The sequence below is a fragment of the Aspergillus lucknowensis genome (genome assembly GCF_044049455.1).
Source record: "Aspergillus lucknowensis strain CBS 449.75 chromosome Unknown BJX67scaffold_13, whole genome shotgun sequence".
Taxonomy (NCBI): Eukaryota; Fungi; Ascomycota; class Eurotiomycetes; order Eurotiales; family Aspergillaceae; genus Aspergillus; species Aspergillus lucknowensis.
In genome coordinates this window covers 125,588-144,896 of record NW_027263557.1, presented here as the reverse complement: position 1 = coordinate 144,896, position 19,309 = coordinate 125,588, and the positions used below count along the sequence as shown (strand labels likewise).

The 19,309-nt window shown below is 52.4% G+C and overlaps 3 protein-coding genes across 3 annotated transcripts; 1 reads left to right on the top strand and 2 right to left on the bottom strand.

Annotated features, from left to right (window-relative positions):
* Positions 1 to 160: 160 nt before the first annotated feature.
* Positions 161 to 1,519, top strand: BJX67DRAFT_42777 (SRR1 family protein). Its single transcript, XM_071034993.1, has 2 exons — positions 161 to 765; positions 846 to 1,519. Exons 1-2 carry the CDS (start codon positions 294 to 296, stop codon positions 1,199 to 1,201), a joined length of 828 nt encoding a protein of 275 aa, XP_070887488.1. The 5' UTR covers positions 161 to 293; the 3' UTR covers positions 1,202 to 1,519.
* On the bottom strand, positions 1,165 to 3,726 carry bgt3 (putative cell wall glucanase; the record flags this gene model as incomplete). Its single annotated transcript, XM_071034201.1, has 2 exons — positions 1,165 to 1,778; positions 1,841 to 3,726. The coding sequence occupies 2 exons, from the start codon at positions 3,724 to 3,726 to the stop codon at positions 1,634 to 1,636; spliced, it is 2,031 nt and encodes a 676-aa protein (XP_070887487.1). The 3' UTR covers positions 1,165 to 1,633.
* A 1,554-nt stretch (positions 3,727 to 5,280) lies between these two features.
* Positions 5,281 to 10,011, bottom strand: BJX67DRAFT_43294 (uncharacterized protein). Its single transcript, XM_071034997.1, has 5 exons — positions 9,253 to 10,011; positions 8,123 to 8,399; positions 6,926 to 7,987; positions 5,826 to 6,548; positions 5,281 to 5,662 (listed from the first exon to the last, which is right to left on the bottom strand). The coding sequence occupies exons 1-5, from the start codon at positions 9,325 to 9,327 to the stop codon at positions 5,460 to 5,462; spliced, it is 2,340 nt and encodes a 779-aa protein (XP_070887486.1). The 5' UTR covers positions 9,328 to 10,011; the 3' UTR covers positions 5,281 to 5,459.
* Between the last annotated feature and the right edge of the window lie 9,298 nt (positions 10,012 to 19,309).

Genomic DNA, 19,309 nt, shown 5'->3' with positions numbered 1-19,309 from the left:
TGAGAGTCAGGGCAGCATCCTCACATGTCTCCAAAATGTCTCTGAAAGAATGAGTTTTGCGGAGGACGAAGATTGACCGCCTGCATAAAGATATCGCCGTAAGCGCTGCAATCTCCACAATTCCACTAAGCTCTCCAAGCTTATCACCATCAAGCACAGTCGCATTGCATCATCCCAGCAGCACGATGCATTGCCCACCAAACTCCTGAACCCGGCCTCACCACTTCACGTCTCCCTCCCCTCCTTACCCCCCTAGGTGCGGAGGAGGTATCTCCCCACTCGCCATCGCAAGGATGCCCCACACAACCCGCCGCAGGAAACACCCCTCACAACACCGCAAGCGCCTGCAAGTCACGGACTCCTCAGGCTGGACGCACGTCACTACGGCCGGAAATGCGCGCCATCTCAATCGCCAGCCTCACGACCAAGATAATGCTATCCCCGGGAATTCAGAACAGGAGGAGCTCGTCGGGTCCCCTCTGGCCCCCGCAGAAGCTCCGCGGTCCGTGACGCTTCCCGTTCTACAGCGCCAGTTGAATGAGTATCGTCAGCGATGGGAGGATTCGGCGTCGTGGGCGAGTGTTGAGGAGGCGCTGCGCCGCGCATTGCCCCTGTCATTAGGAGCAGTTAGCGAGGACGCTGAGATCTCGGTTGTGTGCATTGGCCTCGGAAGCCCCAGCGGGTTTCTGCGCGGCGGATGGGTTGATCGGAGGAGTGTGTCAATGTATCAATTGGCGGCATTGGCGAGCGTGATGGGGTTCGTTGGTTGGTTCTCTCCCCCCTTTGCCCTTCTCTCTCCCTCTTCTTCTTATCGTCTTTTAATAATGCGATGGGTTCAATTCCAGAAAACCATATTCCCATTCACTCATACAAAGTCTACGCGCAAGACCCCGTCTTCAACAGCCTCGATAAATCCCTCCTCGAGTCGCTGAGCATAACTGTGCTCGAAACCCCCAGTGCCTTTGAGAAAGTCTCATCGCGAACGCTCCTATTCTGTCCCGGTGCGGAGCGAAGACATCTTGAGCTCCTCCTTGCGCGCGATCCGGCGATTGTGTTTGGAGGCCCACTGGAAGACATGAACTCAGATGTTGTGGGGCAGTTCGTCCGAGCAAGGGACTCGGTGCAGCTACCGCTCTTTGAAGAGCGGGAACATGCATTTTGGAGAATGAGAGTTTATTATCCTCGGAATGGACATGCCTGAGTCCAACTACGGGTACTTCCAACGAACAATGACCCTCCGCCGTTGCCAGCGGGAGGAGAACAGGAGCCAAGTGCTTCCCTCAATTTTGGATTGGGGAGATGTGGTATTTGACTGATAGATCCAATCATCATGACACGCTCAGTGAGCTATATACAGAGCAGAACACATTAAACCCAACTCGCCACACGAAATAGTTATGCCAAGCAAAGCCACGCAAACAGTAAACCGGAAAACCCGCCAGCAATTAAATATAGAATACAATCCAAAAGAGCCAGCGAATATACCAACACTGGAAAGTCGAAGATCACAAGGGAGGCGAAAAGAAACCAGCAGAGCAAATATTTGTACGTCAAATCGTGGATCCAGGGTGAACTCAAAATGTGTTCGTGAGAAATTGTCAAAGTAGAAGGCTGGAGACGTCGTTGGAAGTGGCTACGTCGCTGTCTTGCCGCCGCAATCAGGGATTTTGATTCCGGGCTTCAGGTTGCGGCCTGGGTCCATAAGGCCCCATTTGTCTTCCCATTGCATCTTGCCCTTGTTAAACCGGACTTTCCACGGTTCGTCGAATGCCTCGAACCTGGGATATTCTGTTAGTACCGAATCGCACAACTTCGTAGTTTGGGGATGGGGTGAAACTACCAGAAGTAATCCGTCCCATTGTCCAAAGCCTGACATACCCAGTCGGACATGAATGTGTTCATCTCGTCGACACCGGCCACAGAACCGGACGTATCGTCGGGACAGTTGGCGCCATCTCCACAGTCATTCCCACCGGCGCTTGGCCATCCAACCTCGGCGATAATGTTTCCCTTGTCCGTGCCCTGGGTCAAGGGAGCATTGTTACCATTCCAGAAAGTCCAGGTCCAACTGGCAGCCTCATCGACCTTGACGCCTGCAAAAAATGGATGAACATTTGACATGACGACATCGCTTACTCCTGCAAGCGCCGCATCCCAGTTGTCGCCGAGATCCGAAGTAGCAACTTTGATGTCGATACTGTTTTGCTCAAAGTGCTGCCTCACCTGGCGCATATAGCGGATGAGGTTTTGCCGAGCCTCTTCTTTTGTGGCGCCTGCGCGATAGAGCGCCTCGTTGCCAACAATAGCGCCTTTAAAAACAGAATGGTCATCGGTGTTGTCGAGGATATCGTAGAGTTGCTGGATCTGTCGATCGTTGGTAGTCGTGTTGGTGTCGATCCATACACCGAGCCAGAGTTTCATATCCGTCAATTCGAGGCGGTCGATGGCGTGGAGAACCATCTGTGTCTGGTTACAGTCTGTACCATACAATCGGACGGTGTTGGTTAATTGAGAGAGAACAGCCATGTCGCGGGTGACGTTGTTTTGTGATGGCGGCCACTTTTCACACTCCGGGTGCTGGACACCCCAGGGCGTGTAGTCCATTCCAGGGAACACCTTGTGCAACCCATCCATGCTCATCAAAGCCTTAATCTCATCGGAATCCTTACCGAGGTCACCATTTGACTCTTCGTCGTCTTCTGCCGAAAGTGCCGCCGACTCGGAATCGTCGCTCGACTTCTTCCGGTTGCCTAGGATGCCACCAACAGCACCACCGACGATGGCTCCAACCACGATGAAGCCCAGGATGAGACCGATTATCCACCCACGCTTTCTACTGCCTCCGGAAGGCCTAGGCTTGGAGAACCGACCCGCCTTTTCAGCCGCCTCTATGCCTGCCCCGGGAACCGGCCCGTAGGAAACATCATTTACCTTTTTGGCCCCGAAAAGCCCCCCGAGCATTCCTCCAGCCGCGCCCCCAGCAGCCGCCGCTCCGGCTGCACGGGACCTCCTAGACGCCGGATCGCCCGCAAAGCCATCGTCGCCATCGTCGACGATCTCGTCCGGGTTAATATCTGTGGGGTAATCATGGGCACTATAGGCGGAATTTCGCTGATACGGACCTCCACTATGAGGTCCAGAACCTGAATAGGTAGGCTCGAAGAAACTGCGTTGGGATGCGTTAGGCGGCGTCCAGTTCCCTACGGGAGCTGCAGCAGCTCCCAAGGGAGCGTTCGAACCAAGTGTCTCGTGCGAGCGTAGACCCTCCGAGTGTTCGCCAGGTCCAACACTCGGCGGCGCGGGTACATACGGGTTATCCGACCCAGTGGTGTGATAGCCCCGTTCTGCGGGAATATAACCGGCCGTTGCGTCTGTTTCCCTGAAAGCGTCAACGCCACTCTGACGGTCATGGGTGTTGGCAACGCCAAGGGCGATACCACTAATGCCGCCGCCTACGGCTGCCGGCCCTAAGTTATCCATTCCTGGGGTTGCCGTTGAGGAAGTTCGCATCGATTCCGTGTGTGCTAAACCTGGCCGCCAGTCCCGACCATTCTCCGGTACGGATGTGAGGGCTCGTTCGCCTTGGGGCCGGCCGCCGCCATATCCGGCCATGCGAAGTTGTGAGGGAATTGGCGGGATATCGCTGTACTGGTCTGAATTATCGCCCAGAAGATGCCCTTCTGCTCCGTGCCCGTTGCGATTGAAAGTGCCGTGGGCACCGCTCATTTTGGGGGATGGCGGCTGGTTGTCCCAAACCGTGCCTGATTTTCTTTCTTTCCTTTTTTTTTTGCTCTCAGTGTTCGGGATCCCGAGACGTGGCGGAAATTATCGATCGGAAGCGAAGGATATCATGAGAGAAAGGCTTTGGAAAATGGTACAGCTGAGAGATGAACGGCAAAGAATTTGAAACCGACGGGTGCCTGCTCAGTAATTTGACGAGAACGACCCAGACCCTTGGATTGCCCGACCTGAAACGTCAGGGAAGCGGAAACCCACCGCCAGAGAGGCGCGAACCACGGTTCTCGAGAACAGAAAGGCGAAAACGAGGGCGATGAAGGTTTTTTGGTGGGCGGAACAGGAACAGGAACAGGCACGGGCACGGGCTCAGGCACAGGGGCTGAAAGCGTTGCGATATCTCGGAAGAAAAAGGCGATATATTGAAACACTCAAGAAACGAATGGCAGGGAAGGGGACACGAATGGCCGACCGATCGAGGGGTCACGGTGGAACTCCAGGAAGAGAAGAGCGAGGAGGAAGAGAGATCACAGAGGGAAGAGGGCGGATGGATATGAGAAACAGAATTCACAACGGATTACTGCATGCGGCCGAGGACAGCGACAAGACGACTTGAATCTGATCTTTGAAAGGAAAGCGATCCAATCCCACTTGTGTCGAGGCTGAAGATGGAGATGAAGTGGAGGCGGAGGCTGTGTCCGGGACAACGGACTCCAACTGCGGGTACGGACCCTGTAAGACCCTCGAGATCTCGGGCGGAGACTCGGTAAATTACGGTATTCTGGGGTACAGAAATACGCTAAAAATAACCCACAAGCAAATGCCAGTGGCCATGCCTGAATGCAGCAAAACGTGGACAGCAAAGAAGGCCAGGTGAGACATGCAACGAAGCCATTTAAAACTCACATCATCACTACACTGAGGCTCCACACCAATTGCCTGTGAGACACTTTGCCAACCATGTGACGGTTTCGGCCGCTCTCCAAGACAACCGTTTCTCGCTTCTCAAAGCTTGACTTGCCTGGCAATGTCTCGAATTCCGGAATTCCGCATCCACATTATCTATTGCTGCGCCAGTCATTGCTTGATGATGCTTTTATTCAAAGACGTATGTAGCAAAGTATCTGAGGATATCATTGTAAAGAAAAAAATAGTAGGTAGTCAAGATAATCACGAGAGGTTAAGGACAGGCTCTGAACTTGATACAAGCGACAAAGCAAAGAAGGCCCAAGGGCCGAAAAGAAAAGTCACCCCCCTCAGAAAAGGGCAGCCGATAGCCACATAAGTACCAGTAGTGAAGAGAATATATGGACCAGGCATCCTCCAGAGGAAAACCAGCAGCGAAAATATCACCCTCCGTAAACATAACAAAATATCAAGCAACGATCATAACTCATAACAGGTAAACATCCCCCGATTTGATTCCCTTCTCCCTTCCCAAAACCGGATCGCGTACTCATCACAATCATTCGTAACTTAACAAATCATGAAGTATTCGTCACAAAATTCCGTCCCATATCCGGGGAATGAGGTATCGTTCCGACGTGGTCATCACGTTTCCGGCCATCCGGCATTCTTCCGCCATGTCTATTTATCATACATACTGGCCGTGGCCGCGAGAAGCTGTCGGGGACATTGGAGAAGAGAAACGAATAAATTTCGTCACGAAAGAAAAGGGCATACCGAGCAGGGTGGGTGGAAGATGCTCGGCGATTGGTCGACAACTAAGGCTCGACTTCTTCGGCGTCGTGTTGAGACGCAGAGAGAGCAAGCGTGGCCCCCGCCTCGCGAGTGGAGGACGCCGTCGTCCTTCTGCGCTCGAGGAATTTCCGCTTTCCTGCGCGAGTTTCGAAATGTGGGGGAATTGACCCTGGCTCTTGACCAGCCGCTAGCATGGTACTGCGCATTTTGTTCCGGTACGCATCGACTGTTTCTCAACGGTTATTAATGGTACGACGGCAACATAACTTAGTTTAAACCGAGCATGGCAACCAAGAGAATCCGCATACGACCTGAGGACTTGTCATGCGGTGCATGCGTGCAACAAGTATAATGGTAAGAAGAGAGGAAAAGGAGAAAAGGTCACTTACGGGATCGCTGCAGAAAGAGCATTCGGCCTGCGAAAACTCGACTCTGGCTCCAACTCATCCGGTAACCAAGGTCATTCAACAGAACCTCCTTTCTGTGCCTTCGTCGGGATATCCTAGGCACAGCGACCTCACTGCCGTCATCAATTTGCGGAGCAGGGACCATGATCCTCCCTACTGACGCGGGTCCATCCTCATTGCCACCATCATTGGTTTCTGTGTCGTCCTTGATATATCTGTTGCCGGGGAGCGTCTGACTCCGCGGGTTCTTCATCTGCACTGGGAAGTACGTGCGGGGATACACGGAGTTGGACATGCGGTACGAGTCTGGAATCTCATCCATGTCGACCTGGTCCAGCATGACTTTAACACGAACACGGCATCCTCGCTGTGTATCGTCAACGAGGATAAATTTGCGGCGCTTGCCATCCGGTAAAGTCCCAAAGAGATCGTCTTTGCTGGGGTCACGTTCGTAATCATCCTCCACATCTTCAGTTCGATTCGAAGTTGCCACAGCCGGGTGTCGTCCGAATGAACCGATTCCATTATCGCGAATGAGGGGCGGTATGGAGGGGCCCCTGTGTCCTGCGGATGAATTTGCGGGAAGGGGGAAAGCGGGATACCCGTGGAATACCTGAGCCGGGCGAATGTCCGTTGGTGAATGTCCAGCAGGGGTGGTTGCCGGCGGCAGTGGGCGATTTGTACCACTCGCAAATTCAGCGGTTCCTATATTATACAAAGAAGGCAATAGTTCAGAATTAGCCTACACGAAACTGCATGTGGCGTGTGATGAACAAGGGCGTGCAAGAGAGATACGTATCAATGATAACAGGCATGCAATGTGCCGGCAAAAAGGAGTATGGACCCGGAAGGCTAGAAATAGCCAATCAAGAAAGCACTCCAAGTCATGAGTAGAAGTACAGGGCTGAGTCCATTGGCCCACAAGAACCCGGATTGACGGGTGTCCCATCCACTTGGGTGTTGTAAAACGAGCAGGGTGGGGAAAGAAAACAAGGCAGTAATGCACGGGCTCATGAATCATTGCCAGCGCAGATGACCCAGAGCTAGACACAAATGAGTATGTTATATATGACGGAACATACCGCTAACTTCCTCGTGCGCCGGGCTCCCATCCGGTTGAGCATGATGATGATGCAGTTGGGGCGGTCCCATCGCCGCCAGTGGCCCTAAGGTGGGTCGTGGACCGGCTGGAGTGAGATTTGAGGTGGAGGCTGAGGGGGTAACTTGAGTGGTAGGGGCCATATGGGGGGGAGGGGGAGCTGGAATGCCTTGTCGCCTGTTTATTTTGGCCATTCGCCTTACGCGCCTGCTTCGAAGTCGAGGGTCCTGGTTGCTATTTCTCCAGCTGTCGACGGCTCGTTGAATCAGGCCACGCTTCCCTCGCAGCGCAGGGTTGAGATCCGCTAATGCCCAGCCAACTGCATTGCACTCTGTCTCATATACCAAGCGGTTGCCTCTGTACTGGTCTTTGCTGCAACAGGCCCGGGGGTATACGCAGTTTTCCGTCTTGAATTCCTGGCTCAAGTTATCGACGTTGACAGATTCCACATCGCACCGAATGGTATACTCCATCTTCACACGATCACGTGAGTACTCAAAAGCGATCCATTGCACGCCGTTGCTGTCTTGTCGTACGACTAAGGGAGTTGTCGCCGGAATGGGACCTGGTGCTGCGCTAGAACTCGCTCCCAAGCTAGGAGTTTGGTGGCCGGTGTTGCTTGCCGAAAGAGGCGTCCCCGTCGCAGAATGTGGCGGGTTTAAGAGAGCTCGCTGAGGAGGCGTCGGCTGCTGCATTGTTGCGGTAGTTGGGCTGGTAAGCGCAGCTGGCGGGGGCTGGGAAGACTGATGTGATAAATGGGAAGTGCTTGTTTGATGGGGCATCACCATTGGCTGGGATGTAAGGGGATGTTGTTGAGAAGACTGGTGAGCTCCGTAGGGCGATGGCTGCACGGGATTTAGTGCTGATAAAGCCTGCTGGTACCCATACAACGTAGGAGTCATTTGTGGAGATTGCGTATATAGACTTCTGTTATGTTGCTCGTGAGTCTGAGAAGTAACTGAGGAAGGAGAGCTTGACTGGGGGGTATGGTAGATTGGGGGATAAGGCCGATGCATTTGCGTCGTTGCCATGATTTCTTGGGGACCTAAGCAAGATTAGTCGACGGATTTCGCAGCTTAATTTGACGCCAGTGAATGTAGATTGGGGCCTTGGGCAGGATGGCTGTGAAGCGGCCAATCTGCTTCGGGGATCTGCTGTTCTGTAGGACGGATGCACTTACCACTAGATGGGTATTGGCCAGAGGTGCTCGCCGTGGTGTAAGATGGATGTGATGTATAATAGGTTTGCTCTTGAGCTTGTGGGCCGTATGGGTGCTGATTATGATGCAAGACCCCGTTTCCTAATGGATGTGCCCCGTATGATCCGGGAGAAAGATTTGTGGGAGGTTGGTGCGGCGACTCGGGCTGCTTTGGCTTCCGCGCCAGGCTTGCGGGGCTGGGATGCTGGAAGTGCGAGTTTTGAGGGCCCTGATGCCCAGAGAGAGGGTGTTGTCGCAACTGGAGCGGAGGACGCGAGTCAGCATTGCTCTCTGTGTTAACCTACTAGTGCCCAAAGCTGCATGGCGGGAAAAGTGCATGATGCTCCGTAGCCACATGATAGGAGATGGTTGCCAATTCCCGAGTCCAATCCAGTGGGTAGCGTGTTGATTTGAAGGGGACCATAGGGCTTCCAGAAGGATTTCCAGGCAGGTTTTCAGTTGCAAGCACTGGACACCCAACACCGTGCTTGAATTTGGGTGCGATTCGGATGGAATCGAACGGCCAGATCTCGCATCTCGCAGAGAAAGAGTTCCCAGCGCGGGTCATTGCTCGCGTCCGGAGTTCTTGTAGAGGGGGCTGCAGTCACACCAGGTGTAACCAGAACGAGCCAGCTTGCCATTGTAACGATACCCCTAAAATGGTTGTATGGTCCCGCAGTTTGCGCACACCCTGTTTCGCGACTCATTGATGTGCAAAACTCGCGAACCCCCCACGCGTGCTAGAGACTCGCACAAAGCCGTCCTTGAAAAACGATAAACATGCCCAAAGCCAGATAAGGAGGGTCTTGCAAAGCCGTAGGATGTGGAGAAGTGGCGCTTGGAGCCTCAGTTTGTATGGAGGGTCATGCACCAGTATGTCGAGGGTCAAGTCGGTTGCACGAGAGATGGAAGTGGTGATAAATAGCGTCAAGTCCTCATTGGAAGGTCGTCGTTGCTGACCCCTATATACATCCCAAAAAGAGGAAGCTTTGCTGGCTTCCCAGCTTACTCCGAGTACCCATGCGAAACGAACCGGGATGTCCTTGGATGAAGTCGAAAAGCGAAGCATGGAAGGAAACAAAACAAAGGAACAAAAGAAAGAAAAACCTTACAGGGTTGTCAATAGGCTCGTCCTTGTATTTCGTCGCAGGAGGATGAGCAATGTCATTCGGAACAATGCTAGTCATGACTGACCAGTGACGGCCTGGTGTTGTCGAACTCGTTCTTCAAGTGTCGACTCGGAACTCAGGGCCTCATTTCATGGATTCTGTGGTTCCGTCAGACTCGGAAAGACTGCGCGGGTAAGCGTGTTGGTCATAAAGGAGCACGGATGGGTTGGAGAAGAATGCCACAGCAAAGAAATAAAATTGCAAGTCAAGAAGCTTAAGTGAGGCTGAGAACAATGGGAGTGGCCCGTTGACTTCTGGCCCTGGAGTGGGCGAGGAGAACTGATAGATGGATAGGCTCTGTTAAACGGTGCGCTGCGAGTGCGCGGAGGGTCCAGGGTGGTTATTTAGCTGCGCTGGAGGGCCCGTTCTGAGGGTCCGAAGGCAACGACCCCAGATCGGGATTAGGGAGAATGGCCGGAGAGAAAGTCGAGAGCATGAGGGAATAAAATTCCAGAAGAATTAAAATCAGGAATAATGGCGGCAAAAAAAAGGAAATTCACCAGAGGGGGAAAATATGGGCGCAGTGCCAGAAGGCAGGACAAAGGCCAGGAGCGATTCACTGGGTGGGGATATCAAGATGAGCTTGTTACTAGCGGGAAGGTGGTGTAATATTGACCAGGATAAATGCAGGACGCAGGAGAAAAGGCGCGAATGTGACAGCAGAAAGGACGAAAGGAAGACAAGAAATCGACTCGGCCCAGGTCCAAGCTCAGCTGTCTCGAACCAGCACCAGATGAGGTGGCCAGGGTTGAGAATGATTTGCAGTATGCAGCAGCAATGCGTGAAAAGCAAAAGAGAAGAGAAGATTTGGTGAAGAAGAGCATTGGACTGACCTGGAATCGCGGGTAGGGGAATTTTCCTCGGAGAAAAATGTCACAGTTGCAGAAGGTGACCGTTGAGCCAGAGCACACTGCAGACGCGAGTGCCGGAATTTCTCAGATTTGATTGATAATAAACGTCGGGGAAGCTCAACTGTGTGGAAATAATGCAGAGCTGGTCCAAGACAGGCAAAAGGATGGGAAATTACTTGACGATATTCAAGGAAAGAGAAAAAGAAGAACTCTGGGAGTTCGGACAAAGAAGAATCGGAGCTGGGGAGAGATCTTAAGTCAAGACGAGAAAAGCCGGGGTACTTTTGGGTGGGATTTAATCTGTCTCCGATTCAGAGATATCAGGTCCTCGGCAGCAGAGGTGATTGATTCTTGACTGATGTCAAGAACGAGGGAAGCGGTTAAAGAGACCTCGACGGAGCCGAAAGAGCTCTGGAAGAGTCAACAGCTTGAATGCAAAGGCTATTGGACTGGGGCCATTAAAGGTTGCTCATTTTCCACACCAGGAGAGCGCATCGAATAATTTGAATAATAATACAGATTGCTATGCGCTGGATCAGAGGGGATGCAGCTCGGCAGCTTTGCTGAGGGCTCCGTCCACCTCGGGGAGCGAGGTGTGTTGAAGAAAAGCTGAGCGAGTCTGTGAAAGATCCTTGGACACGACAATACAAGCCACTCTCAGCTCAGTTGCTTGCATGCCATTTATTTTGATTTGCGCTTCTTTCGTAACCATTCCCATCGAGGCTGCTCTGACTGTACTCTGGCTTCTTCTTGTCATCATTGTATGAGCGAAAATCGCCCATTGGAATCTTGGGCGTGAGAGATCCACCCACATTACTTTCGGCTCTGGAGCGAGGGATGGCAGGGACAATCTCGAAGAAGAGGTATTGGCGCCGGAAGGATTAGGCACTCCAGAGTCACAGAGGATTTCCACGCTAATTCGAGTCGAGGTGGAAAAGCAGCCTTTCGAGACATGCACCACGCAGCATCCTTTCCTTCTTGGAAGGCATCGGGAGTTGACCTCTGCATACTGCATTGGGGCAACAGACCACCCCTCCGGGAGACTTCAACCTCGAAGTCAGGTACCGTCCACTAGTTTGTTTCACACGAGTTGTTCCAGCGGAAAGAAACGGCCCTGGTCGCCGAGGATGGTCCGTTGCGAAAGGAAGAATAAGAGCGAGCGGAAGAATCATGATTATTTTTATTTTTGCTGATCAGCAACAGGAATGATCTGCTTCATGGACAAACCAAAGCAATTGTACCCTGTGCACACTGAACAGGGGATGGTGGCCGGCCGCCACCAAACTAGCCAAAAGCCACACCTCTGCAAGCACTTACTGATTCGGGAGACTCTGGTCTGGTCTGGTGAGTTGACCAGAGTCTTGAAAAAATGGACGGCGGCCGAGAGACTTTTCTTGAACAAGTGTGTTTTTCACAAGATGACCTGCGCGAAGATTTTTTGTCCTCCGAGAATTTTTTTATTTTTTTTTTTCCCTGCTCTGCGTCTTTGCCTTCTTCTCCGTTGTTAGCCCAAAGTCAATCAGATGGGAAAACGTAACCCACCTCGATCTCGTTACACTCCGGTCTGGAAACAGCCGATCTGACTTGCTGCCGTCAGCCTTGTTCCCACTGGCGGCAGACGCCAAATCCACCCCTCCCGTGGGCTTCATCAAATCAGCTCTCGCCAAACAGGGACCCGGAAACCAGCCCCATCGAGGTCCAGGTCCCTCGAATCAACAATTGGCGAGATGATGATGCCAACCCCTCCCTCCGAATCACGGCCGTCCCTCCTTGGCGCATTTTGAATTAACTCGAAACAATCTAACGGTCTCCGGAAAGAGGGTTCACCTCTTCACCCCATGAAAGAAGAACAGCAACGACAAAAATGATGGGACTTTTGGAAGGGAAGCACGAGATGAGGAACAGAGGGTCATTTGAAGAAGGGCTGTGCAACCCTAATCATGCCCACCAAAAGGCGGTCCCATCACCGCCCCTTCGGTTGGCTTCTCACGAGAGCTTGTGCTGCCGCTTGCCGACTGGACGTAGTGTCCCTGCCTCTCCCGTGCAGAGTCGCAAAGAGACCATCGGCTCCTTCCCCGTAGCCGAGCGAAAGTTCACACTGACTTGAGTAGCCCAGCAGCAGGTTCCATGGAGCCGCTCAACAGACAAGCGTTGACTTTCCATTCCAGCAAAGGACAGACTGTCAGGATGGAATCATATCGCGGTCCACAGACTCTTTGGCTCAATCAGGACTTGAGAAACCAAGACACATTTTTAGTACATCTTGGCAAATCAAGACTCGACAATGCAGAAAGGCCGGCGGTCTAGTTCGAGGCTTTCAGACACAACAAAGGCGGGCGAACGATAAGATTCCTCCAGCCACACTCCAACAGAGAGAATGATGGGTCCGTCCATCGAGACCGCCGTGACTACTCTTTTGGGACTAGACTGAGGATGCCCTCGTGCATTCTCTCCATGTGAAACGGGATCGATGTCCAGCGTTCTTCGGAGGGCTTGGAAGTTTCCCTGTTCCAGTTTAGGTGTCCATGAGTGGTGAAGAGCCTCGATCGCATCCACGGAAAACAGGCAAAGATTGACAACGCGACTCCCAGGGTCGTGAATGACAGGCAAGCTTGTGCAGCCCGGCTGAAAGCTGAGTCCATCTCGGCACCTTGTAGCTCCCAGTCCGCTCTGGTTGGATGGCGTCGCTGACCCAAGCGAAGAGGGGCTGAGGTGTCCTCACACCATGAGGACAATGTTCAAGAGATTCAGCGCCAAACCTCTCAGTCATTGCCTTCCGAAGAATCTTACCACCTGCGCTGACCGAACGTCGTTAGAAAGCCAATCGAGATCAGCATGCTCATGAGACTGGGTAGCTCACGAGCCCATCCAACTTTGCTCCCGTCAACTGAGAATTCTCAATGAGATCGTTCAAGAGCCCATTCTTTTTCGAGTGTCTTTCCAGAAGAGGGCAAGCGGGGAGCGTCGTCATCAGAGCTTCCTCAATTTCAACGAAGCTGCTTCTGGCGCCAGTCAGAAGCTGGACGTGAGAGTTGGCGCCTGCCTTCTCTGGCCCTCCGAACTCTCCCATTGGGCCACAGACATATCCGTCGTGATCTGATGCAGGGAGTGTTCCGCAGTCCGCACACCCCCCGTCGCTCGCCGCTCATCGGGCGATTTCCCTCTCAGCCCCTCCGTTTTTGGATGATTCTTCATTTCTTGTTCCGCTTCTAATTCTTTTTGACTTCTCCCGAAAAGGGAAAATTACCTAACCTCCATTGCTGCTGTCAAAAATATCGCATGCCTGTTGAGAATCCTCCCCATATCCGGAACTCCGCACCAAAGCAAGCCTGCCCTTGGTATGGAAAGCGTGGCGAATGGGCAAATTGCCTGATCAAAGAGGCTTTTTCGGATAATCTTGATTTTTCCGGGATGGATAAGGCCAGGCAGTTCAAGATGCTGCGGGAAGGCAGCGTCCTCTCTGCCTCTCTCCTCCAGAGCGCAAGACTTCATTTGCATCCATGGACATTTCTTGAAACCCGATTCGGGTGAACAGCAAGCCGCAAGCCACAACTTGTCGAGATGTCACGTGGAAGCGCCCTGGGTCGTCATCCAGGCACGCAATCGACAGTTCTGATGGCTTCTGTGGCCAATGCTCTGACTCGAAGGAGCTGCAGCATGGATTTGCACAAGCTTCCCCTTCACCAATCGTCCCATGTCACAAAGCACCCCTAGGAGAATTTCCAATCTGCTGGAACTCTCCCTCCGGTCTCGAGCCTCTGTCCCAACCATGACCTCCCGCGTTTCGTGACAGTCAACGCTCAGGAAGGAGCGGCGGGGAGGCTCCCACGGAGGATGCTCCAGTTCCGAAGAGGACGCCACCCCTGGGCAGATCATCTACAAATTGTCATTTTCATCCGTCGCAAATCAGGCACCTATCGACGAGATGGAGACATGGGTCATCTCTTCGAGTGAAACCCCGCTGCAGCCAAACAAAGAACCAACTGAAGTTTTCCATCTCAATCAGGCAAGGAGGAAGAGCGTCCGCCGCACTCACAAGTCCGGAAAGATGTGGACAGCTGGAGCGTTCCTCTTTGTGCTTTTAACTTTTTGATTCTCGAACTAACGTGTTTCAGGAGCGATCGGCAACCGGGGACTGTCATGCACATCAGCAGCCGCGAACTTGCCGAGACCCGTTCTCGAAGCAATCTTCTGAGACACGCCGGTTGACCCTTGTTCGAACGAAGCCCATGAAGCGAGGATCTCACACGTTGCGCTGGGCGGACATGGGCTCTGCCAGATCATCTGTCAAGCATGCGAGCCATCTTCAACTTTCCCAGCAACTTCTCAAACCCTCCTTTCGTCTTTGCTTTCTTCGCTTCGCCTGAAACATAAACTCTTCTGATCGAATGATCTGTCTGGTGTGCGATTTGAATTCATTTTCACAAGACTATTTATCCACGATCATCATAACAACCCGAGTTAATGCGAGAGAATTCACCCTGAGCCTTCAACTTCTCAAATCGCCCCATCCTGCATCTGGCATCACGAGCAAACAGACAGCCAGTCAAGTTGCACCGTTCACGTCCCTCGATGTGCGATCCTTTTTTGCCCCGCAGATGTCTCCACTTCCAAGACTTGAAGAGCGTCATAATGATCCTGCTGGCTTCTCTTTCAATCATTCCAGAGCGTCTTGTGTCCCCACTCCTGACGGAACCGAGGGATGAGCAATGAAGTTCTGGTCGCTCAGCTCTCAACCATGAACAAAACGCAAGCGGAACAAGCTGAGATATTGCATCCCTCCATCCTTCAGGATTCCCTCCCGGCAGATATCTCGTGCTCTCGTTCTTGAGCCTTCTCGGGAGTGTCCTTCTGTGACCATGTTCGGCTGTGGGTCCGATATCTTTTCCCCGTTCTCTTTATCCAGCGGAGAACAAGGAATCTCCCCCGTCTCCGGGGGAAATCGTTCTCACCACCCCAGTCAGCTTCACACTTGCAAAGTTTTGTCCCTTGAGGCCATCATCTCCTTTGGAGCGAGAAATCTTGACGGTCTTAGCCCCTTGGCACGGTCGCAAGTCATTATTGGATCTTCCGCATGTCGAGCACCGCGGCGGTCTAGATTCCTTTCCAATCACGGTCACATCCGAAGGTTTCCTGAAGATGGCTGAAGCCTTCCTCCATCGACCTCTGTTCCTTCCCGCTTTTGCATTGAAACCCAAGTTTGTTGTCTTGTTGAACGCGTAACAGGATTGTCGAAGTTGAGCAAAGGGATTTTACGATTTTGTCGTCGGTTGTCTGGGGCACTGATCCGAAATCGGCAAGAAGAAAAATTCAATTTGACTTCATGAACTTGATTGGTTGATTGGTTGTAAAAGCGCAACGCCGAACAGTCCTTGCAAGAGATTGTAGCCCCAAGCAGTCTCCCGCGAAAGCCAGGCGCCATGTTGCCTTTCTGCCGACGAAGTTCATTCCGCCGCCTCAGATGCCGAGTAGTCTTTCCCAAGAGCCTCGGCCAACAAGACTCCCGTTCTTGCGTTCGATCCGAGGACATGCCGGAAGGAAAACTCGTGGGTCGGGAATCATGAGTCTGCAAGGAACACATAACTTGAAGTTTTGTCCGATCTGCCCCATTTGCCAAAAGCTGGGTGTTGGTCCAAACGACCCCATCATCCCCGCCCAGCCGGTGCCGATCGCCACCAGGGCGGCAGATGGCTGGTGTTAAGGACAAAAAGACAACTTGCTCTCAACGAGAGAATTCAACCCTCCAAGGTCGACATGGAGGGGAAATAGACAAAAAGAATTGTACACAAAATAAGAACAGGATCCTCTCCACTGGACCAGATCGAGCCAGAGCATGGGTTCAGGAACTCCAGAACCAACATGGGTCCAAAGAGCCGCTTCACCAGGGAGCAGAGCGCTTGGGTGGTGGGCCTTCGAGATTCCGCGGACGAAGGGTCAACGTCGGGTTCTCAGCCCACGTCAGGTTGTTGATGAGCCTGAGGAACATCCCCCGTTTCGCCTGCGGAAGAAGCTCTTTTGCAACCCTCACAGTTCGCGACAAGGTTTGCTGAGGAGCAAGGAAAGTCAAAAATAATGGACGGCATTTGCGCTTCGAATTCAAAGTTCTCTCTTGGGAACTTTCCGTTCTCTCACAGGTTTAACGGAAGAGGCGCAAAAGCGAAGGCTGCGGGTCTTTGTCATTGTTTTTCGAACAGCTGATTTGCTCTCGGCCCTCAGCTCGTATCAACCGGTAATATGATGAAGTCCTTCGATACTACACACTGAAACGAGCCGAAATATGGGAGAATATGACGGAATCTCCGTCAGATTTTAGACTGAGAACATGTGATCTGAACCCTGTACCAGCCAAAGTATTTTCATCTGAGGAAAGGCAACAATCAAAAAGCCCTCAACCCTTCAGTTCCAGTGCGGCCCCACCAGCCGGAAAAGTGTGGGAAAATACGGACTCGGGAGTGATGGATGGATGGATCCATCCATCATCCATCCGCCAAGATCAGACAAAGACAGGGTATCCGCACGGGCCCCCCCACGATCCAGTCCTTCTTTGTCCCACCCTCACAGACACCGCGATCGAGGCTGGAAGAGCTGGATGGGGCCTGACAAACAGACTTTGACACAGGTCACCCACGGAAGGATCAACAGAGACCCAGTGACTATCAACGGAATTCAGTGTCGCTCTGTCTGAGATGAATGGCAAGGGAGTGGGCGACAAAATCATCATCATCGTCAAGCCGCTGAAGCCATGCTCAGGTGGAATCCCAAGTTCGAACAAACACACAGTTAATTTCCGCCCACTGAGACCGGCACTATTGACGGGTGATTATCGGCGTCGGAAGGGGGGACCTGGATGAATGGGTCCATCGCTTCTGCCTCTGTCCCTGCCCCCAATCAATCGCCCAAGAAAGCGCTCATCGGCATCCAGCGAAGCGAAGTGGAAGGTTCGCGGCCATGACTAAAGTTGAAGGTTCATTCATTTCCGAGCCGAGTACGACCTCATGAAAGAGCAGTGAAACTCAACGATAACGAGGGTGGGGAAAGACATGGAACTAGTATTATTTGCTTTCTGCTCTGTGTCCGGGATGGAAAGAATCATCCTCTTCCTGGGACGAGAGGAAATGAGTTCCGAGGGAGATGAAACAAAGCAGGGTGCGTTTCGTTTTGACCATTATTTTGCCGTGGATCGTCATCCCTCGCACAAGAGGAAGTTCATGGTTTTCACCGATTCAAGCCACATGTGGGTAGTGACGAAGCTTCGCGGCGACGTGACCGTTGCAAGGCTCCGTCCTCACAGAACAGTCATCAATACAAGGATCTGGATTACGTGACGTTTCCTGGGGCTCTTCAAGTTGTTCTCCAAGTAATGATGGATTATCACCTTGTTGCCATCCCTCACTCGATGTCGAGAGTCAAGACAGTGACTCCGTCTGGCCTTCGAGAACACCGTGGGAAGCCGAGGCGAAGGCCAAGATCCTACAACACTGCTGGTCTTTTTCGTTTCCACGATTCTTGCTGGATGCTCACCGTCGCTGTTAATACGATGCTGTGATTGGGGGAATATCCAGTTCGAAGACTGTTAACGCGAACCCCCAAAATCCACTTGCCCAGGTCCAGGCGCCAGAGCATCCGCAAAATTCCCGAGTGGACCATCAATTTTGATGATCCATGAGGGTTCGGAACTTCGGACGGATCGAAAACGCCACCAAAACTGAGTCTCAAAAGAAGAAGAGCTTTGCTGCCAACCACGGCGCTCGACTCCATCAACGTGCATGTGAGAACCAACAATCCACTCCCTAATCTCCCATTCATCGAGTCTCGCGTTGACATGTGGCCATAAAAAAAGAAAAGAAAAGAAAGATACGCAAAAAGAAACTTTTGGTTTCCCTGTGTCTGGAAGACCAACAGAGTCAAGGGATCCATGCGCATTGTGCCGTTTAGGCGACTCCCTAATGCACGTCTTCCCGCTGAAACCCTGCTCCTCTGCACTTCGTTATCGACGAGTTTTAGTTGGGTTGGAGACGCAGTGCCGATTCATCGCTGAAGGGCGGGGAGTATTAGTTCTCTCACACTCGATGAGCCAGTAAGGGTGGAGAGATATCTTAACGGCTTCGAGGTTTCTTGACTCGGCTGTTGGTCGACACTCAAGTGTAGATATGTGGCTTCCAGTCAGCGAAATGCGTCCGACGGGAGTTTCCTTGGCGATAGCAACACCTGCAACAGGCATCGAAGCCATTTTCTCTCAGTCCATCACACGATCTTCCTTCCTGGCTCTCTGAGCCCTTACTGTATCCGAACTTGAGCCACGGGGGACGCACGGAAAAGGCTCTGCAAAAGGTGAATAATCGAGACAAACAGGGTATGAGACTACAAAAAGAACTCCTCTCTCCATCCCTCGACTCAGGGGAGCGCTACAACTTCCATCCCGAAGCTTGGAGATTCCCTTCAAGCAGCGGGAGGGGAAGCACCCTGACGCGCTGGCACACAACCAACAATCTCTAGACTCTACCCCCCTCTTCTCCCCTCTTGAAGAATAGAGAGCAGGCGTAATACCAGGCCGGAAAATCGACCAGTCCCTCTTCCCCCTCCTCCCCTCTCCAGGGCTCTCACGCCTGTTCTCTCCATTCGCGTGTGCGTGGGTGAGCCAGGAGTGCCATGATTATAGACTTAGACAGACGCCCAAACCAGTATCCGCGCACACCTCCCGAGGTCCCCGCTCCACTCAATTCCAGAAAGCGTCAACGCAGCAGCCACCCACCCGACAACAAAGCAGGAATGTGTACGAAGGTAGCAAGCGAGCGCCAGCATACTGATCGTTGGAGCGGGTGGGTCAGTACTGTAAAAGATGATTTGATTTGTGGGTGTGGGCGGCGGGTGTAAGTCTGGGGGTCATTGCGTTGGTCATGGACTGTTTGCTGGTTTGCGTGTAATCTACGACCTCACCTTGGGTTTACTCGGGTGCGCGGGTAAGGGGAGAGTGTGGTTGTTTTGATGGTGGGTGGTGTTGCAGTCGTTATCACGAGATTGGAATCGCTTGTCGAGGATATATATCTTGTTGATTTGTGCTGGGATTGGAGCCGAATATGGTATTTGGTTTAGGAGAGTCCCGGAGTGGTTCATGTGTGGTATCCATGCTGATTTCTGTACGTTAATTA

Bases quoted from the DNA above. Each gene is read 5' to 3' on its own strand.
- BJX67DRAFT_42777 (XM_071034993.1), top strand. From the start codon at position 294: ATGCCCCACACAACCCGCCGCAGGAAACACCCCTCACAACACCGCAAG. The intron at 766-845 runs GTTGGTTCTCTC...GTTCAATTCCAG, and splicing joins GAGCGTGATGGGGTTCGTTG to AAAACCATATTCCCATTCAC.
- BJX67DRAFT_43294 (XM_071034997.1), bottom strand. From the start codon at position 9,327: ATGACTAGCATTGTTCCGAATGACATTGCTCATCCTCCTGCGACGAAA. The intron at 7,988-8,122 runs GTAAGTGCATCC...AATCTTGCTTAG, and splicing joins TGGCCAATACCCATCTAGTG to GTCCCCAAGAAATCATGGCA. The intron at 5,663-5,825 runs GTAAGTGACCTT...GTTGAGAAACAG, and splicing joins GCTCTTTCTGCAGCGATCCC to TCGATGCGTACCGGAACAAA.